Source organism: Ceraceosorus guamensis (assembly GCF_003144195.1).
Source record: "Ceraceosorus guamensis strain MCA 4658 unplaced genomic scaffold IE81scaffold_135, whole genome shotgun sequence".
Lineage (NCBI taxonomy): Eukaryota > Fungi > Basidiomycota > Exobasidiomycetes > Ceraceosorales > Ceraceosoraceae > Ceraceosorus > Ceraceosorus guamensis.
In genome coordinates this window covers 1-27522 of record NW_020290130.1, presented here as the reverse complement: position 1 = coordinate 27522, position 27522 = coordinate 1, and the positions used below count along the sequence as shown (strand labels likewise).

Below are 27522 nucleotides of genomic sequence, written 5' to 3'. Positions count from 1 at the left end.
TTCTTCACCGCATCACCGCTCCTCCACCTCATCTCTGGGGTCCCGATACTTCTTGAGCGGATCAAGGGGAAGATCAGCGATGCACGGGGCGACCAAGAGCTCTGCAGAGATGAAACCTCGAAGAGTGGGCACGGCCACGCCAAAGTAGACCAGAGCGTACGCAAAGCACATCAGCGTAAAGACGACGCGTATGGCCAAGCTGTCGAGGACCAACGCCAGCCTTCCGACACCGATGATGAGACTGGCCAGCGGAAAGGTGGCGGCCCAAAATCCGAGGTTGAATTTGAGCCTCTCTTGCGTCGCTTCCCTGAACACGATGGCGATGGCCAAAAGGCAAAACCAGCCGCCCAGTCCGACGAGATGCAGCGCACCAACGAGACCCGCTCCGTAGAGAGCTTGGGCGACGCCGTACGTCAAGAGCGGCACGCCATCGCCGTGTCCCGTACCCGGCGTGGGCAGCGCGAGACTGGAAATGACTGGGAACAGGCGCAAGGCAGCTTGACCGAGATGTAGCAGTGCTTCGGCACCTTGACCGCACGGCCCCAGCGGCAAAAACACCGAAATGATGACTTCTCTTGGTGGTTGACTGAACAGGTGCGCAGGGGCGGGCGTGCTGCGTGAGCTGTGCGTCGCTGTAAAAGTTGCGAAGTGACGAGCGGCTGCGTAGCGGATTGGGGCAGCGCGCGCGCGCGCGTGGGGACGACGACTTACTTGAAGAGGAGCAGACGCTGAAAGTATAGAGTGAGAATCTGCGCGGATGAAGGAGGGCGAGGTGAGCAGATGAAGATGAGCAAAGGCACGTGGGAATGCGAAATGAACGTGGCCATCGACGGTGGAAGCGCTTATGGGCATGCCCCTCACCATCAAAGCGAGCATCAGCCCGACGCCATTCATAATGTAGCTTAGAGCGAGAACGGTGAAGCTGAGGGATGGCTTGTCGATGGCCAGCAGTTCCGCAATGCCAGCTCCCGTCGCAGCTGCAGTGATGGGAGGGACGACGGGCAAGAGCAGGGCAGCCGTCGTTCCTTCGAAATGGTGATTTTGAAGGATCATCATGCTAAAAGGAACGACGAGGGCGCACAAGGTGCTGACGAAGCAAGCGACGAACCAGAGCGAAGCTGCTAGGATGGTGGGCGTCAGACCTAGCGCGAAAAATCGGGTGCCCAGTTGAGAGAGGGAAGAGATGAGCGTGAGAAAGGCCATGGGTGCAGTACCCAAAAAGGGCGACTTTTGAGGGCTAAAAGAGGAGCAAAGCGTGGACGCGGATGTGTGAGTGACGTGAGTGTGATGGCGGACGGGCGGACGGGCGGACAGGGGGGAGAACGCGTTGCGCGCGAGGAGGCGCTCCCCCAGCGCTCCCGTTCCCCCCAAACGGAGGCGCGCGCAGACTCACTGCGTCAGCGTCAGAGGCAAGACGGCGGGAAACATGATCTGCGTGGGGGCGATTCGATGTGTTGAGCAAAAAGGTGGACTCGAGTGGCTGTCATTCAGGGCAAAAGCGGGGGGCACATTGACGCTCACGTAGCGACTGATGAAAGCGAGCAGAAAGCTGCGCGTGCGTGCGTGCGTGGCGTGCGTGGCGTGAGTGGCGTGGGGGAAACACCGCAAAACATTGGATTGTCAGTTGATTTGCCCCCTGGCCATGATGTGGGATGGCGACGCGACGCGACACGTGCGCAGCGATGAGAGGGAGAAGACTCAGACTGACGTAAAGAAGAGTGCGCAATTGACGATCCAAAAGATGAGGGCAGGCCATCGGAGGATTTTGGCGGGCAAGGTGGTGTTGCTAGCAAAGCTCTGGTGATCATCTGCAGTGGCGTCGGAAGCATAGGCTGACCACACGTCGGCCAAGAGCAGCAGGAGGATGTGAACACCACCCGTACCCATCGACACGCTGAACCAGGAAGGTGTGAAATTGAGGATGCGCGCTCGAAGTCCTCTTGGGAATGCTCTGCTGGCAGCAGAGATGGATGGCATGCGTTGCAGTCTGGCCGCCGCCGCCGCGCCACTTTGCCCTTCCTCTTTCTCTTTGCCTGCTGCTGCTGCTGCTGCTGCTTGCGGGATCGTGTCTGTGCCACTTTGCTCTTCATCGCTTGATGCTTGACCCGCTCGCAGCACCTCTCCTCCCCGTGCGAGCACAGCCTCTTCTGCCTCGTCTTGCGAGCCCGTCATTGGGGATGATGCCTTTTACTCGATGCGATGCGATACGATGCGATGCGATGCGATGCGCTGGCTGAAGGAGAGTAGGGATGATGACGGTGAATAAGCTAAGCGCGCATTCTCCCTTCCCACTCCCCACCCCGCCCACACACACCTGCTTCTCTCTTTATACGTAAAAATTGGTGATATCATGGGCAAGAGGCAACCAACTCACACTCACGACTCCTACACTCAGACTCGCAGACTAGCCAACTAAACTATATTTGCATCTTTTCCCCCCGCATCCCCCACAAGCACAACAATTTGCCGCACATCCATGCAACACCTTTTTGACTAACGACTCACGACTCACGACTCACGACTCACGGCCCACGACCCACGACCGTCATGATCCCCGCGATGCCCTTCCATTGCACCGCTTCTCTCTCTCTCTCTCTCTGCGTTGCAGCGGCAAGCGCGCTTTGCCCGAATTGTCCGCGAGCTCATCGACGCACGATCCACGCGAAACAGCAGCAGCAGCTCGAACCGAGGGAGGGGGTGTGTGTACATTTTCGGCTTTAGCGCCGCGCTGCGCTCGATGCGGACATCTGATACAATTTGACCAGGCACAGTCACGAGTACTCTGACTGTACTTCGCCGCCCACCTGCCCCGCTCGCTCGCCTGCCTGCCTGCCTGTCCCCCCCCCCCCCCCATATGCACTCAAAACTCCCACGCAGCGCCAATTCTTCTTGCTCCGGGTGGGTGCATCGAGATTGACCCCCACCCCACCCCACTAGATTGAATCGAGCGTCAAATCGAATTCAATTTTAATTCAAATCGGGCGGGGCGGAGGTGCATGCATGGACGCGCGTGCTTTAGAGGACGCAACACGTGACCATCGCTTTGCGTGTGCTGCCCTGCCCGGGCAAAGTTGAGTCAAGAGTCGTGAGTCGTGAGTGCTGCTGCTGCTGCTTCTGAATTTAGTTGTGAGTATAGGCATACCGGTACAGCATACATGCGCACGCTGCTCTGTGCTCTCCCTTTCTCTTCTGTCAGTCTGACAAATGCCGCGCGCGCGCCAAAAGAACACTCTGACTCGTGACTGTGACTTCGAGATTTTTGACTGCTTGACGCGCGTGCATCCATGCGGCATCCTATCATGTGGAGCGCTGCCGACGATCATCACCGCCATCACACCTCCCCACTCGCACCAGCAAGCACAAGCACCTCGAAAGCCAGCTCTCCCGCGCACACACACACACCCGCTCGCACACACGCGCAATCATGTCTAGACATCGAGCAGTGAGGAATTTGGATCTGGACGAAGAGTTGGCGGATGATTATTACGACGATGAACAAGAGCCGTGGGGTGAGTGATGTGTAGGCATGCGAGCGGGCGTGGGTGCGTGCGTGGGTGCGTGCGTGGGTGCGTGGGTGCGTGGGTGCGTGCGTGCTTGCTGACACACACTAGCATCGCGCTGCTGCGTGGATTGCCCCCCTGCCCCTGCCCATCCAGCCGATGCATCGTCATCCGATCTGGAGTCGCTGCAAGTGGCGTTTGCGCAAGTCGCTGCTGTTGTAGCACCAGGCAGCTCCTCGCTCATCGACGAGGCAGATATCAAATCGTCACTGTGGGAGAACTACTTTGATGTGCAGGCTACGGTGGAGTGGGCGTTGAGGGAGAGCAAGCGCAGGCAAGCTAGGGAAAACAAAAAGGGTGAGTTGGGGGGGGCAGAGTCACAGTGCAGTGCAGTGGGATGCGATGCGGATGCAGTGTCAAGGCTTTTCAAGGCTCGGCGAGTGTTTTGTTAGCGTGTGCCATCGATCAGGTGGTCGCTGCTTTGCGGGGAGAGTGTGGCGAAGAGGGAGAGGGACGGAGCGCAGCGCAGCAGAACGGAACCGTGCATGTCCACTGTGGCGAGTGGCCCTCACCCTCGATCTGCTCGCACCACACCGCACGCTACTGCCGCGCTTCGAGGTCAGAGCATCGCGAGGGCTGACTCGCTGCGATGCACGCGTCCTTCTCTGCCACCTCGAACCTGCCCCATTTGCAATCTCAGTTGATGATCCGCTTCGGGACGAGATGAACTTGGAGTCGAGCAGCAGCAGCAGCAGCAGCACCATGCGACCATCTGCGCATCCCAGCGGCGCGATCCGAGGTCGAGGCATCGGCGGACTCGGCACGCGAGGCAGATCGGGCATGGCCAAGCGCGCATTGAGGGATCTGGCGCCCGTTGGCTTGCCTGGCGTATCATCGCAGTCCTGTGATGCCAAGACTGATCTGGCTCAGCAGCTCGAGGCGCAGCTCAGTGTGGCAGACGCTTCTCAGAGTCAAGGAGGCGCAGGTAGCAAGCTGGCTCAGCTGGCAGTCGCCAGAAGAAACAAGCGACCTGCTGCTGCCACTGTCGACGCAAGCGGCTCGAGCGATGGACACTCCGCCGCCGGCGCTGCTGCCGCCAATGCACACGCACATGGCCCTGCAGCAGACACTGCCAGACCTAGCAAATTGGCTGCTCTAGCTGCTGCTCGAGCCACCAAGCCCTCCGCTGCTGCCGCAACTGTACTCCCTCCTCGCGAATCTGCGCCCGCATCAGCAGCAGCAACTCCTGCGCCGATGACGGCTAAACCGCTCTCCAAGCTCCAACAGCGAGCTCAAGCTAGTCGAGAAGCGAAAGCTGCAGCTCGGAGCGGTCAGGGCGAGATCGAGGCGGTGGTGGTGGAGAGCGAAGAGGTTCAAGCGGCAAGGCGGCGAGAGTTGGAGCAGAGTCAGAAGCTGCCTTCGGGAGTGCGCAGCAGCCAGCTGTTTCCGATGCAGGAGGATCTGGAAGCGAGGCAGAGCAAAGAAGATGCGAATGGTCAGAGCCTCTCATCCGCCTTCGCATCTTTGATGGTCGGAGGCAAGCATGCCAAATCCGCTCCGAGCGTCTCGCCATTTGAACCGCTGCAGACGTCATCGGAGAGAGCATCGCAGCTGCGCAACACCGCATTTGCCAAGCTCAGCCCCGATGACGTGGTCCTGCAAGCCAGGCAAGGCTCTGCGCTGGATCCTACCGCGCACGCTGGCAATAGATGAGATTTTGAGTCGACCCGCAGCAGCGAAACCAGATGCGGGCAGTGACAGTGCGCCGATCATCCTATGCTGACGTGTGAGAGGCGCGACTCGCTTTCGACAGCAGCATCCAGCGGATCAAAAGCACCTTCAGGAGCCAGCACGCCGAGCATCGCTGCCAAGACGCGCGCGACGGGATCAAACGGGCAGGTAGCAGGTGGATCGAGCGGCGAAAAGGCCTCTGTGGGATTGCGAAAAGCGGCAGCGGCGGGTGCGGCAATGGAGAGCAGCAAGACGAGCGATGGACAGGCGGAACAATTGAAAAGGAGGCTAAAAGATTTGGATCTGCAAGAGGGCGATGCGGACGAGCAATGCAGCGATGCTGGTAGCGATGTGGCGGTCAGACCGGTGGCGCACGAAAAGATTTTGGAAGAGTGGCGCGCAAAGGAAGCGGCGGATGCGAGGAGGAGCATGAGCTTGGTCGTTGTTGGTGAGTCGTCGATGCGCTCGCACGCACGCGTCTCAGAGTCAGGCCAGGTGCCTCGGTCGGGAGCGCACGCTTACTTGCAAACCCACGCGCGCAGGTCACGTCGATGCTGGCAAGTCGACATTGATGGGCCGACTGTTGCACGAGCTGGGATCGCTCACGGACAAGGCGTATCAAGCCAATGCTCGCGCATCCTCCAAAGCCGGCAAGGGTTCTTTTGCATACGCATGGACGCTCGACTCGTCAGAGGAGGAGCGCAGTCGGGGAGTGACGATCGACATTGCTCACGACACTTTTGACACGCCTCATAGGCGCTTCGCGCTGCTCGACGCTCCAGGTCATCGAGATTTCATACCCAACATGATCTCGGGAGCAGCCATGGCCGATGCTGGGCTGCTCGTAGTGGACGCCAGCTTGGGTGCTTTCGAAGCTGGTTTTGGGGATAAGGGTCAGACGAGGGAGCATGCAGTCTTGCTGAGGAGCTTGGGCACGTCTCAGATCGTCGTCGCTGTCAACAAGCTAGATGCGGTAGCTTACGATCAGCACAGGTTTACCGAAATCGTCGACAAGGTGAAGAACTTTCTTGCTGGCATAGGCTTCGACACGGCTGGAGAGGGAGCAAGCGGGGTCAGATTTGTGCCTTGTGGCGCAGCTGTAGGAGAAAACCTTAGCCAGCGGAGCCAGAGCGGCGATCTCGCAAGGTGGTATGGAGGACCTACATTGGTGGAGGTGCTCGGTGAGCTCCACTCGCAGGTGGCGGCTGCAGAGCTCTCCTCGGACTCACACGTCTCTTCGGCCCGCAGATACCTTGACTCCCCCAACGAGAAGTTTCGATGCACCATTGCGCATACCAGTCACCAATGTCTTTAGATCTGGTCAAGTTACCGCCATCTCTTCCGGACTCGGTGTTACGGGGCGTATCGTCTCTGGTCTCGTCTCGGTAGGCGATCGCCTTGCTGCGGTACCCGGTGACGAAACGGGCCTCGTCAAAGGTGCGTCGCATCGGGAACGCGTCATCGAGGATCATATCAACAAGCTGATAGTGACGATGCGCAGCCATCGAGTTGGATGGCGATGCCGTGCCTTGGGCAGTTGCTGGATCCACAGTCACTTGCTTCCTGACTGGCATCGATCAAATTCACGTCAAGTGAGTCGTCACGACCGAGCCTCTTGATTCGCTTCCACCTCACACCACTTCTATTGCATCCCAGCATCGGATCCGTCTTGTGCCCGCCAAACGCACCAGTACCTCTAGTCACCACGCTGCTTGTACGCCTGCTGGTCTTTGAGCCGTCGCTACCCCTCATGTCGGGCACCTCGCTCGAGCTTTTCCACCACTCTTCCAACATTCCTTGCACCATCACTTCGCTAGAGCGAACGATAGATGCAAAGAGCGGATCGACGCTCAAGGCGAAGCCCAGGGTGCTTTCGAGAGGCAGCACAGCCGAGGTCAGGATCAGCATCACTCCGACCCAAACGAGCAAAGGGTCTAGCGCTGGTGTGCCCATCGAAATCTTTGCAAAGAGCAGGGATATGGGCAGAGTGGTGCTCAGGCTTGCTGGAGAGAGCGTCGCTGCTGGTGTGGTCCTCGAAGCCGCGTAATCGTCGCATCGCGCACGCTGCCCCGCACACGATATCAGTCACTGAATGCATCACATTTCGACGGGGGGAGAGTGTCACTTGAGTCGTGGTGAGACTGATCGCTCGCATCGCCCTGATCGTTCATTTGGAATACGCCTTGAGGATGTCAGCGAACCACTGATCGAACTGCTCAACGTTGTGCCCCACTTCGATTTTGCTTTCCCACTTGTCGGAGCTGACCGCGGGGGAGGGGGAGGGGGATTGAGATGGCATGGCATGAGCGAGTCGCGAGCAGCGAGCAAGTGGGAAGGACTTGACTGGCATTGGGGCTTCGTCACTCACAGTCGACCAAAGAGCTTGGGCCAAGCATCTTTCCAAGCAGATCGGATCTGCGTCACACCACCGACGATTTGGCTCTGCACCTCGAGCTTGTTTGCGCGCTCCACGAACAAGCTCTCGGTGAGCACGTGATGGAATTGCTGGTAGACGAGAAAAGTCCAGTTGCCGGTAAAGGCGAGATCGGCATCGTCTGGTTGGAAAGTGTAGCCGCGGTTCTCTGCTAGAGATCCTGCGTAGCCTATGCCCTGTATGGCGTTTTGGAGATCCTCGAGCGGCTGCTTGGGCAGCGTGAGTTTGCGTGCTCTGACAAAAGGGGGGAGAAGCAAGACAAAAAGGCATTCAGAGGGTGAAAGTCGGGTCGCATGCAGCGCAACACCTTTCTCGCTCACTCGGGGCTGGCCTTGTACACCGTGTCGGCCCAAGAGTTTCCCGTGCCAGATACGAGGGTCTGTGTGGAGTTCTTGAGGTAGGCCCCGAGCTGACTGGCTGGGTCGGTGAGAGCGTTGCGGAGTGCCGCATCGTAGTCACCTGGCTTCTGCGCAGGGGGAAGGGCTACGATGTGCGGTGCAGCTGCGAGCATGATGCAGGCAAGCAGAGACTGGACGCGGTACCGCATAACGAAAGTCTGTGCTGCTTGCTAGAGATAGGATTTTCGTGTGCAGACGGTGGAGTGCCGAGTCCCAAGAAATAGCAGGAGAAGCTTGTGCGGATCGTGACTTGCAAATGTCATGCTGACCGCTGCTTATGTAGGCACGCGCACACGACGCACTTTGCGCGTCGTGGTGTCGACGGTGCGACTCGCATCGCCAAGCCGTCGTATGGGGGACGGGTGACCATTATAGCTGCGCAGACAATTTGATGAATGATTTGCGCTCTGTCCGAGGCGATTAGCTTTCGCAATGGCCGGAATTGTATGACGTGATGGACTGGATGCGACGGCAAAGCGCCAAATCGTGATGGCTTTCTCGAACCCGAGAGCAGCCCGAAGCGTGGTGGACAATTCAGTGCGCAATGCAAGAGTCACAATGTGGCAAGCGTCATCGACGTCCATTACACTGCCAACGCCAGTACCACTGCAACTGATTGCACACTCAACACTGTATCTTGCACGCTGAGCGCTTCTCCTCTTCTATATCCGCTACGAATGCGCCAAGCTCCCAATCCGGGGTTTGGTGATCTCATGACAGTCTGACTCCGCGGGCGCACACCGTATCGTTGCACTGCCACAAACGTCTGCGGCGGCGGAGATGGCTCGTTTGGGCTTCAGGCTGACAGTTTGCCAAGAGGCGACGGTGATTATTTACAAAAGTACCCGAAAGGACAGCAGCTCCGCTTAAAGGTATATTGTTTTACCGCTGCGCATAGCACCAGTCAGTGATCACGAATCAAGAGGCACATACTCGCGCCTTTGCGCGTAGATATCAAGAATTTGCTGGGCGTGAGTTTGAGTTGTTGTCGAAGGCTACTCGATGAAACAATCACGTGATGTGGATGGGCGCGCGTGACTCGCACTCGCGATTTGTCTGGGTTGATGGCAACAGAATTTGAATCAAGAATCGGGTGTGCAATTTGAATCAAGGGTCAAGAAGAAACTCCGAATTGGAGGCCGCGGTGCTTAATTGCAACAACGACAACCATCATTCGATTCGTCATCGCGCCTACCTGTCTCTAGCAGTGCACTCCAATTGCAATTCGGATCATCGATGATCTCACATGGCCACAATGTCAGCTGATGATGAGGTGCAGGCAAGGGCAGCAGAGGGACAGGAGAGTCAGGCTGGACAGCGGCAAAACGCACCCTTACCTGCACCCGCACCAGCACCTGCCAACGCAGGCCCACCCGCATCAGCATCAGCATCAACATCGACGCAAACACCACCACCACCACCACCAGCAGCAGCAAGCACGCAGGATCCGCTGACGACGCTGGAGCGGACATTGGCGCTGATGCTCAAGATCGCCACGGCTTCCATCTCCTACATTCCAGGACACTCTTTGCCTGTAGAGGTGGATGCCCGCATTGCCGTCTCTGCAGCACCTCATCACGTGGGCGAGCACAGGGTGGGACCGCAAGCCATGTCGGAGAGCGTGGATGAGCTGCAAGAGGATCTGGTAGAGGCTGCTCAGAGGTTCAAAGAGTGCCTTCAAAGCCATGCCATGCAGCAGCTGGTGGCAGGCGGAGGCAGCGGTGGCGGCAGCGGCGGTGGTGCGATCGAGGATGACGAAGAGGAGGCGGACAAGGCGAGGGATGGGCAGCAACTTGGAGAGCTGGATGCGGAGATGAGATTGGCCAATGAGGAGTTTGCTCGCGTCACTCTGGCAGCAGGTGAGTTTGGCCGCGCACATTTTCGCAAAAGACTTGCTTTTTGCATCGCACCTTCTCAACACCCAAGCCATGTCAACGTCACGTGCACAGATAAACAGCTGCAACAGCAAAAGAGGTTGCTGGAAGATTTGTCGCGCCAACACGCAGCTGCTCGAGCCGAATTGGCACGCCAAGCAGCTTGATATCGAGCTGCTATATGGGCGCATGAGTGGAAGACTCTCGCCCCCCCCCGCGCTGATCCCAACGCTCAGTGTGTTCAGCGAACGCCTCGCGTCTCGACCTACTCGCCTCTCGGCACAAGTACACCAGCACCACGCGCAGACAGATAGGCCAATGCAGGGGGGTTGAAAAGTGCATCATTCTCCATTCCCTCACACGTTCGCATGGCACCACACTGTGCGCGCGTCAACTTTTGAACCTCGACAATGCACTGGGTGCATATCGCAGCGGATACTGCGACCTCGACCACTCCCACTTCAGAGGGAGCCCGCATTCGCTTCATGCATGCGCAGCGACATCCGCGTGATGAATGTACAGCTTGCCGCGGTCAGCCTCCGACAGCTTGTTGATGTACTTTTGCGCCTGCGCCCTGGTCGGGCGCTTATCCAGCCCCTTCTTGTGCATGGGCGTCTTTTTGACGTGATACACACCCATCCTGGGCGTCACCGCTCCCTGCGGAATGTCGATCTGCGCTAGCAGCTTGCCCTTCTTGTACGGCAAGAACACCTTGTTCTCCATCTCCAAGTCGTGCACCACCGGCATGCGCGGTGCTTTGCCGTTGACTCTGTATAGCTCCAACTTGGCGCCTCTCGCGACGCCATGGGCGTCCGTGTGCGGTGCCACAAAGCGCCACTTGGTGTGAGGGTGGATCACCTTGTGTGCTGCTCGCAGAGAAGCGTCGGTGCGCCCATACCATGAAGTGACAAATTCGTGTGCAGCCGAATTCTTGTGTAGGCTTTCATTCTCCGCTGCCGTCTCGTGGTAGAGTGGATGCGGCGAGCTGAGCGTCCAACGGGCGGCGTGTTCGAGTGCGGCAGGAGCCACGGGAACGTCGATGGTCGAAGAAGAGCCGAAGGAGTCGAAAGAAGAAGAAGAGGAACCCGACGAGCGAGATGATCTCGTGCTCGAATTCTGTTCCACGACGATGACGCAGCTCGCTTCACACCTCAGCCGTCTGATTTGCCCCTTTGTGACTATGCGACGGTTGCACTACTCACTCTACTCAATCGGCCCAACGAGGCACCGTAGATGTCTGGCTCGCCAGAAAAGGTGACGCGCCGCACGCGATCCAGCGTCGAATCGATTCGCGGAGGAAGCGCACAGACGCCACGAATCAGCGTCAGGATGAGCAAGCAGGGCACAAGCTTCTGGGCGGACATGTTGTTCGACTCTTTGCGCTGCGCGGTACAGGCGTGGATCGTCAAAGGGCCCGGCTTCTTGCACGATGCACAGCAAATGCAGGCTCTGACCAGCAGCAGCCTCAAAAGGAGAAGGGATGGGTGTGCTGAAGCGATGGATGGTTCTTTCTGCAACATTGGACTTTATAGCCTTCCCGCTTGTTCCTGCACACGCACCTCTTCGCTGCTTTCGTCGCGCAAGACGCTGTCCCTTTGCGCGACGGCCTTCGGCCTTTGCGAGTCGCCTTGCGTCGCGAAGTCGAGTGTCCGTGGCGGGCAAGCTGGCAGCTTGGCCGGTTCTCTCGCGCTCCGCCTCTCGCACAGGACCTTCACTGCGGGTCGACAGAGGCCACTGGTCGCTTGCAAAGCACAAACATGCCCAGTATCGCTCAAAAAGCCGCATCGCCGCGATGCAGAAGAAGTCGTTCTACTTGCAAAGGTCGCTACGAGTTTAGGGGCTCTGATCGGCCAGCCCAAGCAACAGCAACCAAGAACGGCCAGGCACTCCATTCACAGCAACGCGTGCGCCCGAACGGAAAGAGGAGACGCGCGCAACAGACCGACCACTCCATGGCTTCGAGTAGGCAGTCTGAATGGGCGAAGTGGCGATCAACCGACTGTGCTGCTGCCAGCCTTTTGGCCGACCGTAGTCATAACATCGCTTCGCTTCTCGGCCAGGCAAACCCCCCAAACATGTCGGCGCGTCAAGATGTGCGTGTCTCGTTGCTGTTCCTGCGGCTGGCCGTGCACGGCTCTCTCCTCACCAAAACGCCATGATTGGTTCTTCGTGCTGTCAAGCAGGCTAGAATTCCACGTTTTACCCTCTTTGATGCTTTTGAAATCAAGTTTCTCACTTGAACTCTAGACACCGACAGACTTGGTGCGTGTGGCCGTATCCAATTCAGAGTGAAAGAGCGGATGACCTGCGTGTATAATCAAGATCATCTGCTCTTGCCGTCAGTCGCACCCCCACAATTCGTGAAGCGGACACCACCTGCACATCTTGATGGTGTGGGCACGACACAATTCATACATTGTGATTGAGCCGGCTAGTGGTGGCGCGAGCCTTGAAAAATGAGCCAGAATCTGCTTCAAGCGGCGCTTCTTCTTGCGAACATTCTACCCAGACCTCTGACGAATCGCGGCGTCAAGAAGACTGACAAAGGTAACCTCACCGGGAATAGCATCTGGATCGGACCCGTTCACCGCCATTGCTCGTCAGCACACGATGCGAGGATGACACTCACGACTACTTTTGGCGCCCTCGCACTCACCTTGACTGAACACGCGCATCGTCAAGAAGGCAGCAAGACATCATTGCACACATGAGCTCGAGACCATCAGCGCTACCGGTACACCGCACACTCACCGACGACCCAAGCAGCAAAAGCATCGCGGACCTGCGTGATGCGAATGTTGCCAGCGATGCCTCTAGCTTGAGTGGATATACTCCCGCCCAGCGCGGTGCCCCACGATTTTGCGCCTGCGCCTGCACCTGCACCTGCACCTGCGCCATTGCCGCCTCCTCTGCCCTTGAGCTCGTCTATGGCCCGCTGAGATTCCTGATCCGTGCCTGTTCCGCTTGCATCCTGTGCCGAACCTCGAAAGTCGCTGATGAGGCGAATGAGACCACCTCCAGCTCCCCAAGCGCCGCTAGCCAGCTTGCCCACCTCGAGCTCGAGCAGATCCTCGACTGTAGCTCGACGTCCGCGCCTCTCCAGCCTGCGACGCATAATCTCCTGCTTGGACCGAATCTCCTGTCCCTCCTCCGTCAAAGCTGGGCTCTTGCTTGGTGCAGAGCCTAGCCCCACAGCGTTGGCCATCCACGGTGGCAGGGGACGGGAGAGGATCCAGGCAGCTTGGGGACCCGCTAGCATGCTATTGCCCAGACCTGCCGAGTGCACGGCCCAGTAAGCGGGAAGAAGGAGCACTTGGCTGATGCCCACATGCAGGACCACAAAGGCCAGAGCGTGCTTGAAGGGAGCTGCACGAACTGCTGCAAAACCATATCGGGGCGGAGCGGGTGAAGCGGCGGACTTGGGGACAGGCGTGGCGGTGGAGTAGAGACGTTGGGCGAGCCGAGGCGCGAGGCTCGTGCAAAGGGCCGGGCCAGTGAAAGAGGCGAGGGAAAGGGCAGGAATGGTGGCAGAGCATCGAGCAGAGCTGGTGGGCACATGGAGCGAGCGCATGCGTGGCGCTATGCGCAGATGGGACAGATGCCGCGAAGGATGCAGATGGCGAGAGGCGTTGATGGCATGACTGGCCAAGGCAGACGTGGACGTGGACGTGGACGTGGACGTGGACGTGGACGTGGGCCATGCGTCTGCTACGCTCGAGGTGGTGAGGTGCATGGCGAGAAGAAGTGCGGGCGAGAGGAGGAGGGGATGAGTCTACTGACTAGTAGGCATGAGCGATGACAGCACAAGCGTCGCGACGAGCCTGTGATCGGGTTGATTGTGGCGATGAAGCTCGGTCCTCAGTAGTAGTAGCGTACGGCAATCACAAGTGTGAATTGCTTCGCAGCAGGCTAAAGGATGGGGGTCCGTGTCGAGATGAACAGCATTCAAGATTGTGTCTCACATTCGTGATTGTGATGAATACTGAAGAGAGCTTCGCGAGGATCGAATCTGAATCACGAATGAGATCCGAGCGCATGCTGCATGCATGACGTGCATGTGCATGTGCCGCGGATGAGGGAGCGAGCAGCAGCCAAGAAGTGTGAGAGTGAGTCCCTGCAGAAGTTATCGATTTGGTTGCAAGTAGTATCTCGAGACACGAATCGACCAGACTGGCTGCACGAATGTGAATCCGTGTCATGCCATCATGCCATGCCATGCCATGCCATGCCATGCCATGCCATGCCATGCCATGCCATGCCATGCCATCCCGTCACTCCGACGTGTGAACCCGATCTGGCGTTTGCTGTTGACGGATCATCAAGCACGCGACGCGACGACTTGGTCTGAGACAAAGTTTGATCCACCTTGAGCAGGCAGCACCGCATTCAGCCCAGCCCAGCCCAGCCAGCATGTCCGCTCAAGTGTCGCCCCTGCACGCACTGGGCCACACTTCCACCTCGCAAGCCTTTCTGAGCGTGCTGCGATCCATGGGCTGCCATGACGACGCGTTGTTGGAGAAGCGCACATTCTATGCGCCAGCACCAGCCACGGCTTATTGGACCTTTGCGCTGCTTCCAAACACGGTCTGCTGGCAGTTGGAGCAGCGGGAGCAGCGGGAGCAGGGCGGGTCAGAGTCAGAGTGGCGTTGCGTCGCCGTCGATGTGTACAATATACAGCGCGGTCCTACAGCGACGACGGCAACGGCAGCAGGAGGATGGAGCGCAGGTGATCCTTGCTCTCCTGCCATCCTTGACTTGCGCTTCAACCTCCTCCTGCCCAACGAGTCCGATCGCGGCGATCACCAGTCAGCATCGCGCGCGCACTCGCACACGCACTCGCACTCGCACTCGCGTTGTCTGAACCTCGAACCAGCGACGACCGGATCGCAGCTGCTCGACATGCTGGGCGAACCGCATCGCAAGGGTGGCGGCCAAAGCGACACTCGTCTCGGTCCATCCGCCTGGTTGGAGTGGACAGTGCAGATGGCAATCAGGCAGCCGCAAGTGCACGATGATGATGATGACAACGACGATCCCCTTATGACCTGCATCACCGTACAAATCGAAATGGCAGGTGCCGAGAGCAAGGGTGCCAGCAGATGGCAAAAGGACAAGGCTGGAGCGGCGATCTGGGGCGTGTGCACCTTCGCATTAGTCTGACCTGACCTCAACCTTTCTCGACTCTTCACTCCGTCTTGCAAGGACAAGCAGAATTTCCTTTGCTTCTGCCCCCCCCCCCCCCCCCCCTTTTCTGTCCCGCATGACTCTTGCGGGGCTCGTGCTGCTGCTTATCGCTGGCCCGTAGCGCGTCGAGCACTCACAGCAAAGTGAGACGTGTGCAAGTCAAGTCACGAATGGACAGGTCACACGCTTTGACGCACCCCATACAGGAGACGAGGAGACAGAGACACACGAACCAGCGCATCCGACCTGCCTCATCTCGCCTGTCGCCTACCACTACGCCAGCTTGCGACGGCATTACAGCCCTTTGCACGGACCGCCGCGCGTGTTCCGTTCAGCCGTTCTTCACGCTCGCGACGCCCGCGCTTGGGCCCCTCCGCCTCGCCGCACCTTGCATCGCCATCTCACCCGCGATACGGGCACCGTCAGAGCCAAGCATATGCTGGCTTCGATTGCTTCTGATTCTGCATGCGCAGGGTGGCCCACAAGCAAATCGAGTCGAAGCCGCGAATGATCGAGGCAACGGCGGCTTGCAAGACACCGCGTTATTGACAACCTTCTGGGCCGGACGCCCGATGCCAACCCTCCACGCTCGGTTCTCCACCTCGGCGAATCGTCAGCAATGCCCACGCGATGACGCAACGTCAAAGTACACTCGAGGAATGAGCGATCTGACCACAGACATCCCCACGCCGTCAGTACCCAAAACCGCCGTCGTGTGGAATCATCAAAGGCCATGCACACGAATCAGCCGGCGCCGTCGTTTCAGTACTTAAGTGCCATTCCACGCGCTGCAATCCTCCAAGACCCCCCTCCTTGTCGTCGCAAACGCCTCATGTCGCTCAATCAGACTGCCTTGCTCCCTCCTCGCATCACTTCACTGCCCTTTCCCTCTCACCTACCTCTTACTGCACTGTGCTTTTTGCGCCGCCAAGACTCCTCCAAGCTCCTGCCCCGCACCTGTGCAAAATGTCTAGACTCGCTCATCAATCATGTGAGTGAAGTGGACCTTGTATCCACTGGCTCTCCTCATCTCAATTGACCTCTTCCCGCCCCTCACGTCGTTGATGACTAACCTTTGCCTCTTGCCGTGTCTCTGCGCCATTTAGCCAATTTGTCTCGCAAGGGATTGCGGCGTCAGCCCAGTGCGTAGCTCCCGCTATGCTATCTCATTGGACGTGTCGATCGACTGACTGACGCTGATCAATTGGTGCGCACCCCAGCGAGTCTCTCGCGCACAGCCTCGTCAGCCGCACTTGGGTCCGCCGACCCGATTGAGCAGTTGGAGGGTGAGTGCGACGTATACAAATCGTCGCTTCCCCTTGAACTTAATTTCTACATTTGCCTTGCCTCAGCCTCACTGCCAAAGGTCATGCGTGTCAATACCGAGGTAGAGAAAGCGCCCGTCATCGACGAGGACGGATACTTGAACATGTTGGAAAAGCGCCTGTCAATCAAGGTGGGATGAATGACGGCAGGGCCGAGCTGCAAGAATTTCGCACTGACATACCTTTCACGTGATTGCTGGCATCAGAACATTGGCGTCATCATCGTCAGCGAGCTACTCGGAACTATCCTGTGAGCTCCCATGGCTTCTAGCTCGTCCGTTGTGCTGGTCAAGTGACACTCACCAAATCGGCCTTGCAGGTTCCTCTTCTTCGCCTTCTTCGCCGCAACGCAGGCATCGAATCGCGGAAACGCTATGAAGGAGGAGTTTCCCACCGCACCTCTCGACACTTCTGGGCTGCTCTTCTCGTCACTCGGATTTGGTTTCTCGCTTGCTGTCAACGCTTGGCTCTTTTTTCGCATTTCTGGCGGCCTCTTCAATCCAGCGGTCACTCTCGCACTGACGCTGACTGGCACCCTCTCAGCGTTCCGCTGCGCTATCCTGACCATTACTCAATTCGTCGGCGGTATTCTTGCAGCCCTTTTGGTTACTGCGCTCGTACCTGGCCCCATCAACTCACGCACGACACTTGGAAGCGGCGTCACAGTCGCGCAGGGCTTCTGGATCGAGTTCTTTTGCACCGCGGAGCTCGTCTTTGCCATCTTCATGCTTGCAGGTACGTCGATCGGGCAAATTTTGGTGCACATGAGTCATCACCTCGACGCTCATCTCCTCTCTCGTGATTGGCGCAGGTGAAAAGCACAAGGGCACATTCCTTGCTCCGGTCGGTGAGTGATTAGAAATCGTCGACCAGGACCAGCGCGTGCTCGAGACTCATCTTCCTCCTCCTCCGTTCACCAGGCATCGGCCTTGCTCTATTCATTGCGGAGATTGCCGCTACGAACTATACCGGAGGCTCCTTGAACCCTGCTCGATCGCTCGGTCCTGACGTTGTGACCAGGACTTTTGAAGGATCATGCTGGATTTACTACATTGCTCCTTACCTTGCCGCCATCGTCACCTCTGGCTTCTATTGGGCCTTGAAGTGGATGCGCTACGAGACGGCAAACCCTGACCAGGACGCGGCTCAGGAGGAAGAGCGCAAATCCTTCATTCGCGACATGGTCAGTCCCGCGTCCGCTTCGTCACTTGCGTGCAATCAAGACTAACTTTGACCCGTAATCTTGCAGAACGGCAATATCATCGGCGAGCTCGACTCTGTTCCACTCAAGGACTGGGCCTCGTTGCAAGATGTTGTCATTGACGCAGCATTGCCACAAGATGATCCTCACGGCGCTCAACATGTCGTGCCCGGTATCTCACACAAGGCGAGCGAGGCCGACACCTTGGGCGTCACCACAGACAGCAACGGCTTCGTGCCAGGCTCCAAACAAGACATACCTCCAGTGCCACCGGTTCCGACTGATTCTCGTCGACTCTATCAACAAGACCGCACAAATGACTGGGCTGGCCCGGTTGCCCAGTGAAGACCTCTTCACGGCGCTCCTGCCTGTAGCGAGCCTTGATAGCACGCTAGATGCCAATCCCAGCGTCTCATTGGCCAAGATCCTCGCACAAGACTCCTCTTTTGTACGCTTCCTCTTGTTCCTTGTGTGCTCTGTATATATCTCCCAAGCTCCGCGAGCGCTTCCGTCGTTGACTTTGTTCGCAAATATGTGCCGGTCCCGCAATCCAGCTTTTGTAATCCGCCTGTCAAGTTCGTGAGCAATCTGTGCAGCTTCCACGTGGGTGTAGCACGTCGTCTGGGGAACGACAGCATTGGCCACGGCCATCTGAAAAAATCGACTATTCTCCCATTTTGACGCCAGATCATCATTTGCCAACCTTGTGACAGCGAAGCAATCGTGCGCGCAACGTGGGCGTGCATGTCCAGGTACGTCCATTGGTTGACTCAACTGAGATCTCAAGCACCTAATTCGACTCTGAGCCTGCTCTCGTCGCTCCTTACTGAGACGCGCATCAACGCGTTCTTCGCGCGCTCGTTGCTAGACACGCGCAAAGCCAGCAAAGGGCTCCGAACGACGCCAAGCAATGACAAGTGAACGACTACCCTACCACTTTGAATGCAGTCGCTTGAACGTAGCGCACAACGTTTCACATCCAACAGACTTCACTGGATGACGTTTCAGAGAGTTCGTGTATACACGAGAAGGGCGAGGACGACAGTAGGGCCTCAAACAAGATCACAAAGTTGTTAAGACGCGTCTTTCTCTGATTCTCCGACGCATCTTTCTGGAGCCAAGCTGGGAAAGGCGGCGCGTAGTTTTTCTTCGCATATCTGCGTGACTATTTGTCATCAGAGCATTTTGGCAAAGATGCGTCAAGGAGAAGAAATGCTTTTGCGTCAGGCATTTTCATAAGTCCGCTGAGAAAATTGCACACGGGCTGTTCGAACTCTGGGAGAGTGGCTCTGCGACTGGGCCTGACAAGCTTAAAAAGCCAACGCGACGCGTTTGTTGCCGGAACTCTCGCCGCTCTTGATCAAAAAGAGCGCACTGCTTTGCGCAAATTCTTGCTGATGCGACTGTTGGACCACATGAGCGCGGCAAAGCTTTGCCCTTCTGAATTTTGCATCCAGCTCGCAGACTGATAGATTTTTTTCTTTGCCGCCACTAAAATGCTTGTATCACGCTCGAAGAAGGAAATGACGTCTCGAGAGATTTTACCAGCGCGATTGTCATATTGTGGTTGACAATGACGGGGGTTAGCAGCGCACGTATTGAAAAATTCGTTGCCACTGCACAATCTCCGCGCGCCAAGCAAGCAGTCCGCTCGAGGTACATTGAACATTATTGTGAGGATCAGAAGCTGACTCATTGTCCACAAGTGGCTCCATCGCGCTTCCCTGGGCCGGGATATTGACCGCCATGGACGCCCACGCTGCTGCCAGTGGAAGCCCCTTTCTTCTGCACCTCTCTCTGGATATGGGCCCGACGGCACCACGCTTTGCGATGTCGAATTGGCAGGCGGACACTTTGGATGTCTAGGTGGCAGAGTTGAGCCAGATATTTCTCCCAAACCTTTCAAACCTTTCTGTGCCGAAAGCAAAGGTGCCGGTCATCCGCTTAGGTACCGTAAAGATGGTTCTTTTGAGGCGGTAAAGCCCAGTGAGCGAAAGTTTGTCGGCAAAGTGGCTGTCGTTGGTCTCCTTTCAGACGGTTTCAGAAAAGATGTGGAGTCGACAATGGACTCTTCTGTTATTGTATGCCTGGCAACACTCGACGATTTCACGTTAGACGCCCAAAAGTGTAATTTATTCATGAGCCGGGCGCGTTCCAAATGATTGGTGGTACTCGGAATGGTTTGAAAGCAATTTCGGATCGTTACAACCTGATGCTGCCGGGTGGCAGGTGAGTGTTAGAAATCACGCGTTGCAAAGTTGCGGACCTCTTGTCTGCGTTTGTTAGTTTGGCTGATTGGGAAACTTTTCGGTGCGGCTCTGTGGCCGCCAGTGGACGTGGTGCAGGGCATTTGTACGAAGCGAAGTTACACTCGTGCAGAATCAAAGACCTTGCATCAGGAAAAATTGTTCTGGCGACGACGCAATGAGTCTGATGCAAATGGGTTCTTTCTGGACAGATTCTTCAATGCAGGGATCCCGGTCACCGCGCCGAGAGGAATGTGCGGGCACTCATTTTCTGCGAGGATGGGAAAGAGTCGGTCTATTCTTGAAGCACGCTATGATTGACAGCCCAACTTCAACCCACTTCTACAAGCACAAGCAACAAAAACGATACAGTGCGATGATGGCTTGCTCACTTCGGACAAAACTTTAGCAGGTCCCAGTATCAAGCTAAGAGCAGCCGAGAAAAATTGTGCTAACAATTATTTTAGGGGCTGTGAGCTGCATCAGTATCATTGCATTCGAATATCTCTACAAGATTGGGCCTGTGCTTGTTACGGTCGTGATGAATGTGTCGCGGTAAAATCTTCTCGTAGCTTTTCATGACGTGGCGATTTCGTAGTGAGCCGGAATCAGCTGCGAGCTACCCATGCGGTTTCTCAAAAGAGGTTCAAAGGAGGTTGAGGAAGATTAAACAGACTTTAATCTGCGCAGTAACGCCGAAACCCCGTAACGGCAAAGAACTCAACTTATATTGTCATAAGACGGAGACTGAGAGAATGTGCAAGAATAAAATTCTCGGCTAAGCCAAGGTGAAGATATTTCGGGCAGTCGATGCATAATCCGATATTCTAGAAGCGTGTCTTCGATGCTTTCAACAGAAAATGATGCCATGACGGCAGTTTTTCGAGACCATTTGGGACAGGATTCTGCACTTTGTTCATGAAGTGCCGAAAGTCACTCGACCAAGAAAGCAGGGCGCGACAATGACGCGCAAATTGTATGTTCCTAGGCTTTGAACGGATTTGTGAACGAATTGCGGTGCTTCAAGTCTTGTTGCTTGGCTAATGAGCAGACCAAGCTGGGCTAGCAAGCTCTGTGGCCGCTTGGCAGGCTTTCCAGGCCGCAGAAAAAAGCGACGTTAGTGAGTTGCCATACGAATGCTGCCAGTGACCTCTTTTTCAATACCAGTGTTTCCAACTGGCCGTCGAAGAAAAGACCGTCACAAAGATGTTTGGGGATTAAGATGCCTGGGCTAATCAACACATCAGCAGACCTCCGCTCAATATTCTGTGCATCGTTGTCTTGGCTGTCAGAGGACAACCACTCTTTGAAATTCTGGTTGAATGATCCCAGCTGAGTCTGCTTGATTCTCGGGTGTCGCGGCGCCGAGAGCATTCCTGGTCAGTTTCGGAACATCGCCTGCACTGGCATAAGAACCGTCGAGCTTCGAAGGCTCGCATGACCTGCCTGCAGTTGGTCCACGTTGGTCGATTTTGTCTCTGATACAGTAAACGTTCTTGAACGCGTAAGGAAATCCAAACAGACCCGTCGAAGAGTAGATGAGAAAAAGTGTGATGCAAGCGCAGGACGACTGATTGCTGTAAGACAGGAACAAGAAGAAACATCGCCACTCGCTCGCCTCTGTGAGTGTAGCGCAGGAAGAGAGGACTGTACTATGGTATGTAGAAGTAACGCTCCTTTCCTAGTACCAAAATTTCACACAGCCAGCATCTTGCTGTTGTTTGCAACACCTCGTTATTAGTCAAGCTAGGCTCAGCTCTGAGACTCCCCAGCACCTTTTGCTGAGAAAAATTTGTAGGGAAGTTGCAGATCTGTTCCTGCCCTTAACCAACAGGACGAGGAAGAGGAATTATGGAGCGTATTTAAGCACCACACACGTCACACTGGACTGCTATTCATCACCATTGCGGGCGCTTCAAATGTCCCTAGTCGGGAGCCCGAAGTCAACGTCCCACAAGAGGGCCTCCATCAAACGCTCTCTGACAACAAAACACGATCATCACAATGGTCGCATATGTACCCCGTCTCGAGATGGTCAAGCGACTGAACTGGTCAAGCGGTTTTGGCTTTTTGCAGACAGTGTCCGCGCGTCAGGACTAACGGTATGAATCTCGCATCGCACGTTACAAAGCCGTTCTGCTCCTCTCACACCAGACATTGCAGTGATTCGAGACACTGCGCTAAGCCGCGGAAACTTCAGAAAACTTCATAAGGACAAGTGGGGCTTGCAACGCTGCGTGGGTGTCAGCAGCAGAGCAAAGGAGTGATTCAAAGCGCTTAGTGCTGCATCATGCTGCACACACACTCCCTCCCTTCTTGCGCAGCTCCTCTTTGATTGCTGCAATTGTGAATGTGCTCTATGTCGTCATTGTCCAACGTCAGAGTGGGCCTGCATGTTCCAGCCCTTTGTTTAAGACAAGCCAGGTGCATTTTGTGGTGTTTCAGCCGCTCTTAGCCGACATGAGTGCCTGTGGGGGGCTTTGCTCCCTGAAGAGCCTTCCATTAGCCGAGAGTACTTGCCTGCTTTCATCATTTGATGGCTATAGCATTGCAGACAGAAACCTGGCTTCTGTTTGGGACAAGAGGGGAAGATAGAAGGGGGGCGCGGGCATGTTTGTGACCTGCAACTTCCTACTCATGCGCAATCTGACGTGCTTCCAGCACTTGCACGCAATCATTACTTTCAGACTAGGGTGCAGAGATAGTTGCAATGCTCAGCACATCACGTTGACAATCCAGCAAGGCAAAGCGGTCGCGTACACTCGCGAGCTGCAAGTGCTGATGGCAAGCATGCAGCAATGCTACATATTTCAACAGTTGTGAGCTCAGTGATGTACGAACGACCACTGCATGCAAGCGCTCTATGGCTCCACCATTGCTCCAACAAGCATCCTACTGAAACAGGGATTCGTTTCACGCACCCCTGATGATAAGAAGTGCCAATTGCAAGCACCACCGATGTTAGTACCGTTGCGCACAGCACCAGCTACAGTCTTTCGACCGCTTTCTTCTCTTGCCTGCGCCAAGAACCAGGTCATCATCCACTTTGAGGCTACGCGAAACGTTTACCCAGGAATCCCGACCAAAGATGTCAAGTACCTAGAGCTACTGCCAGGACAGCTGGCAGAATCATCAAGTGCCAAGATCATGCGCAGAGGTAATTGGACATGGGTGGCAAGATGCGGGGCAAGCTGCTGGACTTCATCGTGTTGTTCTTGAGCGTCAGGAGACCGGGAGCATTGGCCCAGTGACGCTCGTGGCCAAGCTTGCGAGCGGAGTCAATGTAGAGAGCGAGGGAGACGGAGCAAGCGATTTAGGTCTAGTGTAATGGCAAGCGAGGGAGCAGACGAGCGCATCACCCCAAGGAGAAGCGGTGAGCGGCTCGCCATCCGCGATCCCTCTCATCATCACCACCGCCACGCACCCTCTTGTCAACACACACACACACGCACGCACGCACGCACGCAAACACACAACACACACACACAACATGCCAAAGCGCAAGGCCGAGGAGTAGCTGGTGCTCAGGGACAAGAGAAAGCAGGCCCCGCAACCCAGCCCACCCAGACAAGCCTTGTCTGCCTCTTATGCCTCCAAGAGCAGCAAAGCACCTCCAATCCGCCGCCCCTTGGCACCTGTCTCTGGCAACTTGCGTCCTGGAAGCGTGAGTGATGCTTGCACCCTTGAGAGCATGCTAGCATACACGCACTGCATACATGCACCCTTGAGACCATGCTGTCATCTCCGAGGGCACACGCATCCTCAAGAGCATTCACTCACATTCTCCCTCTCTTACCCAATACAAGATCAACAAAGAGAGCATGGCTGCCAATGCCCAGTGGGCGGTAAAAGCGCTCAAGAAGGAGAGCCCCTCAGACAGGGACCTCTTTTGAGCAGACGAGATCCTGCTTGCATTGCGCAACCGCGCAAACAAGCGCTGCATGGATTGCCTTGCACATCAGTGCTTCCATTGTGAGTCTTGCTCGCTCCTTGACTATGGAACGCCGGCACTGACGTTGGCAGCCCCTCACGCAGAACAAGCTGGGCACATTGCCGTCGCGGGATCCAGGTGAGTCGCTCGCGCCTGGCAACGTTGAGCAAGCGCTCACACTTGTTTCCACCACAGAGACAGACAACAAATAGAATGCTCGTTTGACAAGCTGCCGTGTGTGTGCGTGGGTGTGCGTGGGTGTGTGTGTGTGCTCGCGTGCATGCTTGGGCATAACCTTTCCACGCATGATCTGAGCCCAGTGACAAGATAGGCGGCACTTTACACGCTGCCTACCAACACCCAATCTGTTTTGCCATCCTTTCAACTCTTTGACTCGCCATACAAGGCACGCCTGACATTACCGTCAAGCAGGTGCATTGATGCGGCGTTGACAAGTCCCGATCTATGACACGTATCCCGCCGCCGTCATTGCTGCTATGTGTGCCAATCGCATCTTCACAGCGACGTCGCGCCCTAATCTTCCCCTCTCAATGGAGCTCGCGAGCTGCGTGCGCATACACAGCAGCACGCACGCGCGCGTGCGTGAGTGCTGCTTGTGCGCACTTCTTTTCTCGTCTTTCATCCCTCACCGCACAACCCGCAAGCATGACCTGCAAGCACGACACGCAAGTACTACCACCTCACCCCCGCTACGCTCTTCCTCAAATAGCAAGCGCATACAAGCGCTCCAAACAGCAACACGCCACCCACAGGCATTCACAGCAAACCAGCGGCGCACAATTGGTCCCATCATGGCAGACCGCGCCACCTCCTTGCAGATCCGCCGCCGCCGCCGCCGACACAAACCCCCTCGCATCAGAGGTGGAGAGGGTAGTGTCAGAAAAGCTGGCCCCATATCAGGCGGCTTTTGAAAATGTCCAGCAGCTTGCTTCAGCAATGGATGTCACAAATGCAGACATTCTGGACCTGCCTCCGGCTCCAGTGGACAAGGAGCACCTCCTTGTCAAGATGCACCGCGCCCAGTACGAGTCCATTTGCAACACTCTTCAGGGCATGCAGAGCATGTCCGAGGCAACAGAGAGGCTGGAGGAGCGTGTTCAATTGCTCAAGGATGTGCTTAACAAGGCAAATGTGAGTTGTCAATGCGACGCGCTCCTAGGGCCAGTAACTTACCCTCTGCCACAGTCCAAACGCAAGGCAGATGGGGATGCACCAGAGGGCAAGAGGGCTTGCGTGGAAGACTCTTTTCAAGAGTTGGTATTTACTGGACTCGGGACGTTCAAGAGGCGACTGCAGGACAACAGCCGCCCGTCCAGCCAACGCACTCTTCAGGGCCTCAAAATGGCCATCTCTACCCCAAGCCCGCTCCTCAAACCGGCTTCAAAGTTGCATGCCCTTGCCCCTTCCTCTTCGCAGGAGGACATGCCTCCACCGCGTGTGCCTGCGCGCTCGGTGCACTCACACAAAGGCAGTGGGGATGTCGGTAGCGGGGATGTTGGCAGTTTTGCTTACGGGCCCAAATCCTGGGAGAGGCAGGTGGCCATTTCCTCTCCAGCATTGTCGGTGACCAAAGATGAGGTGGACCCAAAACGCGTGGCGGACCAAGAATCGTCGGTGACCAAAGATGAGGTGGGCTCAAAACGCATGGCAGACCCAGCGTCATCAGTGACCAAGGGTGAAGTCAGCTGGAAGCCCACGCCAACCACTAGGCGCAGCAGCAGCTGAACCTCATTGGTACGTACGTGGTCCTGCTCCAAATGCTAGCGAGCTACGTGCTCACGTGCTCAAACCACGGCCACCACAACACAGCTCAATTGCACGCGCGCACGCACGCACGCACGCACGCCACCCAACCCTCGTGCACAAAGCTTGCACGCAGCCTTTGCACGCAGCCTTTGCACTCAGGATGAAGTCGTGCATGGCATTCTACTTGGGCTCACTTTGCAGATTCATTGCCCTGCCCTCCTGCCGCCTTTGCTCTTCCTCGCGCCTTCCAATGTGAGGGAATGGCCTAGCGCCACTTTTTGTCGAGCGATCAGATGATCTATTCCCGCGCAAAAATTGTTGCTCCACTTAGCTATTGGCTTGCCAGCCCAACGTATAAAGTGCTGTTGCTGCACCCTCGAGCCCTGCAAGATGCTGCTGGGGACACTTTGGTGCCAAGACCAAGAATTCTCCAAGTCGTACATCTTCTCGACCAGCTTATCGGCAGGAGTGTTGGCCACCAGCTCTGGGAAGAAGCAACGAGCGGCTGGGTAGGTCTCCTCATCCAGCTCATCAGCTTCTTGATCTAGTTTCTCCAGGAACAAGTCATCGAGCGCTTCTTCAAGTTCTTCACACCTTGTCCGCTCCTCTCTGAGCTGACGCTGAAGATCAGCCTCCCTCTGACTAGGTGCGTTCTCTGATGGGCAAGCAACTTGCGCTTCTAGCGCCTTGATGCGCTGCTGGAATTCCTTTTTCTTGGTCTGTGCGGCGAGCAGCTCCTTTTGCCATTCATTTTGCAGCTGAACTGACGCATCGGCAGCTTGCGCTTCTTGCGCCTCAATGTGCTGCTCGGACTCCTCCCCCTCGACAAGCAGCTCGTCACCGTCACAGCCATCTTGTACGCGCACCTCATCCAGCATAGCATTCTGGGCTACTTGCGCCTCCAGCTCCGCAATTCGTCGCTTGTACCCCTTTCCTCTGGCACGTTTGGCGAGCAACTCTGCACGATCATCATGCCACTGAATGCGCACCTCCTCCAACGTGGCGCTCTTGTTGGCCACTTGTTCCAAAAGAAGCTGCGCACAAATCTCCTGGTCATCTTGATGAGCTGCTCTAGCTGCCCCCCAGGCAACCATCACATCTCTGGTGTGTTGTCGACCTATCGCAACCATGTCGGCTTGTTGGGAGTGTGCAAGGCTCTGACCGCAATGTCCCTCTACAAAAAAGGCTTTGAGCACGTTGGACTCGTGTGCTGCTGCGTGCGCACTAAAAAAGATTGCTGCTAATTTGCCTTGCGGGGCTTGCTCAGCATTGCGCTGCAAAATGCCAGATGGACTACGAATCCATTGGGGGGAAGCTCATAACCTATCACGCGTGGAGACATACTCGATGATGGTTGTGTTGACAATGAGACTATCTACATGCAGGGGTGTGTTTATATGCAGGCGTGCGCGCGCGCAGCACGTGACAAGTCGAGTCAACGACTGTTTGGTGATCTGACTACCCAGACCATACTTTAAAGCAACATCATCTCTCAGCGCCTCGTGGCTCCTCAACGGCCAAGCTAAGGCCTCTTGCCATTGCTTTGGGAATCGGCATTCATCGCAGCCCAAAATGATCCCTCAGACTCCCTTCACACCTAGGGTTAGGGTTAGGGTTAGGGTTAGGGTTACAAGGGGTGGCCCAATAGGGTTTTTGGAGTTTGTGTTATAGGCATTAAGAGAGGGCTGAGGGAAGCCAGCTGGTGAAGCAGCGCCCAAAACCCTAGAGATTTGACGGCGTGAGGTCCATCTAACCTCAAGATGGTCTGGTTAGAGTGCCTAACTTGGTCAACCTTGAGAAAAGTGTTTGTTCTGTGTTACAGTGACCAACATGAGGCTATGGCATGAGACTTTCTGGAATTGAATTGGGTTAGGGTTAGGGTTAGGGTTAGGGTTAGGGTTAGGGTTACAAGGGTGTCTGGAATTAGGGTC

At 56.3% G+C, this 27522-nt stretch overlaps 12 protein-coding genes across 12 annotated transcripts; 8 read left to right on the top strand and 4 right to left on the bottom strand.

Annotated features, from left to right (window-relative positions):
• Positions 1 to 10: 10 nt before the first annotated feature.
• On the bottom strand, positions 11 to 2333 carry IE81DRAFT_326773 (C4-dicarboxylate transporter/malic acid transport protein; the record flags this gene model as incomplete). The annotated part of the gene is made up of 7 exons (XM_025514906.1): positions 2315 to 2333; positions 1709 to 2233; positions 1522 to 1549; positions 1394 to 1431; positions 862 to 1237; positions 712 to 749; positions 11 to 586 (listed from the first exon to the last, which is right to left on the bottom strand). The coding sequence occupies exons 2-7, from the start codon at positions 1885 to 1887 to the stop codon at positions 13 to 15; spliced, it is 1233 nt and encodes a 410-aa protein (XP_025366378.1). The 5' UTR covers positions 1888 to 2233; positions 2315 to 2333.
• Positions 2334 to 3424: 1091 nt separating this feature from the next.
• IE81DRAFT_350373 (hypothetical protein) lies at positions 3425 to 5213 on the top strand (the record flags this gene model as incomplete). The annotated part of the gene is made up of 3 exons (XM_025516526.1): positions 3425 to 3509; positions 3657 to 3857; positions 4201 to 5213. The coding sequence occupies 3 exons, from the start codon at positions 3425 to 3427 to the stop codon at positions 5211 to 5213; spliced, it is 1299 nt and encodes a 432-aa protein (XP_025366377.1).
• A 255-nt stretch (positions 5214 to 5468) lies between these two features.
• On the top strand, positions 5469 to 7278 carry IE81DRAFT_350372 (hypothetical protein; the record flags this gene model as incomplete). Its single annotated transcript, XM_025516525.1, has 5 exons — positions 5469 to 5679; positions 5774 to 6412; positions 6480 to 6668; positions 6733 to 6823; positions 6888 to 7278. 5 exons carry the CDS (start codon positions 5469 to 5471, stop codon positions 7276 to 7278), a joined length of 1521 nt encoding a protein of 506 aa, XP_025366376.1.
• Positions 7279 to 7362: 84 nt separating this feature from the next.
• IE81DRAFT_41792 (hypothetical protein) lies at positions 7363 to 8027 on the bottom strand. Its single transcript, XM_025517329.1, has 2 exons — positions 7600 to 8027; positions 7363 to 7492 (listed from the first exon to the last, which is right to left on the bottom strand). Exons 1-2 carry the CDS (start codon positions 7933 to 7935, stop codon positions 7448 to 7450), a joined length of 381 nt encoding a protein of 126 aa, XP_025366375.1. The 5' UTR covers positions 7936 to 8027; the 3' UTR covers positions 7363 to 7447.
• Positions 8028 to 9318: 1291 nt separating this feature from the next.
• Positions 9319 to 10104, top strand: IE81DRAFT_350370 (hypothetical protein; the record flags this gene model as incomplete). Its single annotated transcript, XM_025516524.1, has 2 exons — positions 9319 to 9922; positions 10013 to 10104. The coding sequence occupies 2 exons, from the start codon at positions 9319 to 9321 to the stop codon at positions 10102 to 10104; spliced, it is 696 nt and encodes a 231-aa protein (XP_025366374.1).
• Positions 10105 to 11004: 900 nt separating this feature from the next.
• On the top strand, positions 11005 to 12425 carry IE81DRAFT_41687 (hypothetical protein). Its single transcript, XM_025517327.1, has one exon. It carries the CDS (start codon positions 11171 to 11173, stop codon positions 12182 to 12184), a length of 1014 nt encoding a protein of 337 aa, XP_025366373.1. The 5' UTR covers positions 11005 to 11170; the 3' UTR covers positions 12185 to 12425.
• On the bottom strand, positions 12382 to 13810 carry IE81DRAFT_41713 (hypothetical protein). Its single transcript, XM_025517328.1, has 2 exons — positions 12594 to 13810; positions 12382 to 12506 (listed from the first exon to the last, which is right to left on the bottom strand). Exon 1 carries the CDS (start codon positions 13668 to 13670, stop codon positions 12666 to 12668), a length of 1005 nt encoding a protein of 334 aa, XP_025366372.1. The 5' UTR covers positions 13671 to 13810; the 3' UTR covers positions 12382 to 12506; positions 12594 to 12665.
• A 537-nt stretch (positions 13811 to 14347) lies between these two features.
• On the top strand, positions 14348 to 15097 carry IE81DRAFT_350368 (hypothetical protein; the record flags this gene model as incomplete). Its single annotated transcript, XM_025516523.1, has 1 exon — positions 14348 to 15097. The coding sequence occupies one exon, from the start codon at positions 14348 to 14350 to the stop codon at positions 15095 to 15097; it is 750 nt and encodes a 249-aa protein (XP_025366371.1).
• Positions 15098 to 15190: 93 nt separating this feature from the next.
• Positions 15191 to 15991, top strand: IE81DRAFT_41671 (hypothetical protein). The gene has a single exon (XM_025517325.1). It carries the CDS (start codon positions 15292 to 15294, stop codon positions 15892 to 15894), a length of 603 nt encoding a protein of 200 aa, XP_025366370.1. The 5' UTR covers positions 15191 to 15291; the 3' UTR covers positions 15895 to 15991.
• IE81DRAFT_41672 (aquaporin-like protein) lies at positions 15992 to 18026 on the top strand. The gene is made up of 9 exons (XM_025517326.1): positions 15992 to 16112; positions 16228 to 16263; positions 16342 to 16407; positions 16474 to 16577; positions 16653 to 16696; positions 16766 to 17181; positions 17258 to 17293; positions 17367 to 17629; positions 17696 to 18026. Exons 1-9 carry the CDS (start codon positions 16088 to 16090, stop codon positions 17990 to 17992), a joined length of 1287 nt encoding a protein of 428 aa, XP_025366369.1. The 5' UTR covers positions 15992 to 16087; the 3' UTR covers positions 17993 to 18026.
• Positions 18027 to 24481: 6455 nt separating this feature from the next.
• IE81DRAFT_369265 (hypothetical protein) lies at positions 24482 to 25594 on the top strand. The gene is made up of 2 exons (XM_025517227.1): positions 24482 to 24976; positions 25031 to 25594. Exons 1-2 carry the CDS (start codon positions 24491 to 24493, stop codon positions 25568 to 25570), a joined length of 1026 nt encoding a protein of 341 aa, XP_025366368.1. The 5' UTR covers positions 24482 to 24490; the 3' UTR covers positions 25571 to 25594.
• A 59-nt stretch (positions 25595 to 25653) lies between these two features.
• On the bottom strand, positions 25654 to 26942 carry IE81DRAFT_326763 (hypothetical protein). Its single transcript, XM_025514905.1, has one exon. The coding sequence runs from the start codon at positions 26719 to 26721 to the stop codon at positions 25795 to 25797; it is 927 nt and encodes a 308-aa protein (XP_025366367.1). The 5' UTR covers positions 26722 to 26942; the 3' UTR covers positions 25654 to 25794.
• Between the last annotated feature and the right edge of the window lie 580 nt (positions 26943 to 27522).

What these genes read in the sequence shown, in the direction of transcription:
- IE81DRAFT_41672 (XM_025517326.1), top strand. Translation starts at nt 16,088, where the DNA reads ATGTCTAGACTCGCTCATCAATCAT. An exon ending in TAGACTCGCTCATCAATCAT is followed by an intron (nt 16,113 to 16,227) that starts GTGAGTGAAGTG and finishes TGCGCCATTTAG; the next exon opens with CCAATTTGTCTCGCAAGGGA. An exon ending in TGCCATCTTCATGCTTGCAG is followed by an intron (nt 17,182 to 17,257) that starts GTACGTCGATCG and finishes TGATTGGCGCAG; the next exon opens with GTGAAAAGCACAAGGGCACA.
- IE81DRAFT_41713 (XM_025517328.1), bottom strand. Translation starts at nt 13,670, where the DNA reads ATGCACCTCACCACCTCGAGCGTAGCAGACGCATGGCCCACGTCCACG.
- IE81DRAFT_369265 (XM_025517227.1), top strand. Translation starts at nt 24,491, where the DNA reads ATGACCTGCAAGCACGACACGCAAGTACTACCACCTCACCCCCGCTAC. An exon ending in ATGTGCTTAACAAGGCAAAT is followed by an intron (nt 24,977 to 25,030) that starts GTGAGTTGTCAA and finishes CCTCTGCCACAG; the next exon opens with TCCAAACGCAAGGCAGATGG.
- IE81DRAFT_41792 (XM_025517329.1), bottom strand. Translation starts at nt 7,935, where the DNA reads ATGCCTTTTTGTCTTGCTTCTCCCCCCTTTTGTCAGAGCACGCAAACT. An exon ending in CCCAAGCTCTTTGGTCGACT is followed by an intron (nt 7,493 to 7,599) that starts GTGAGTGACGAA and finishes CCCCGCGGTCAG; the next exon opens with CTCCGACAAGTGGGAAAGCA.
- IE81DRAFT_41671 (XM_025517325.1), top strand. Translation starts at nt 15,292, where the DNA reads ATGGACAGGTCACACGCTTTGACGCACCCCATACAGGAGACGAGGAGA.
- IE81DRAFT_326763 (XM_025514905.1), bottom strand. Translation starts at nt 26,721, where the DNA reads ATGGTTGCGATAGGTCGACAACACACCAGAGATGTGATGGTTGCCTGG.
- IE81DRAFT_41687 (XM_025517327.1), top strand. Translation starts at nt 11,171, where the DNA reads ATGTCTGGCTCGCCAGAAAAGGTGACGCGCCGCACGCGATCCAGCGTC.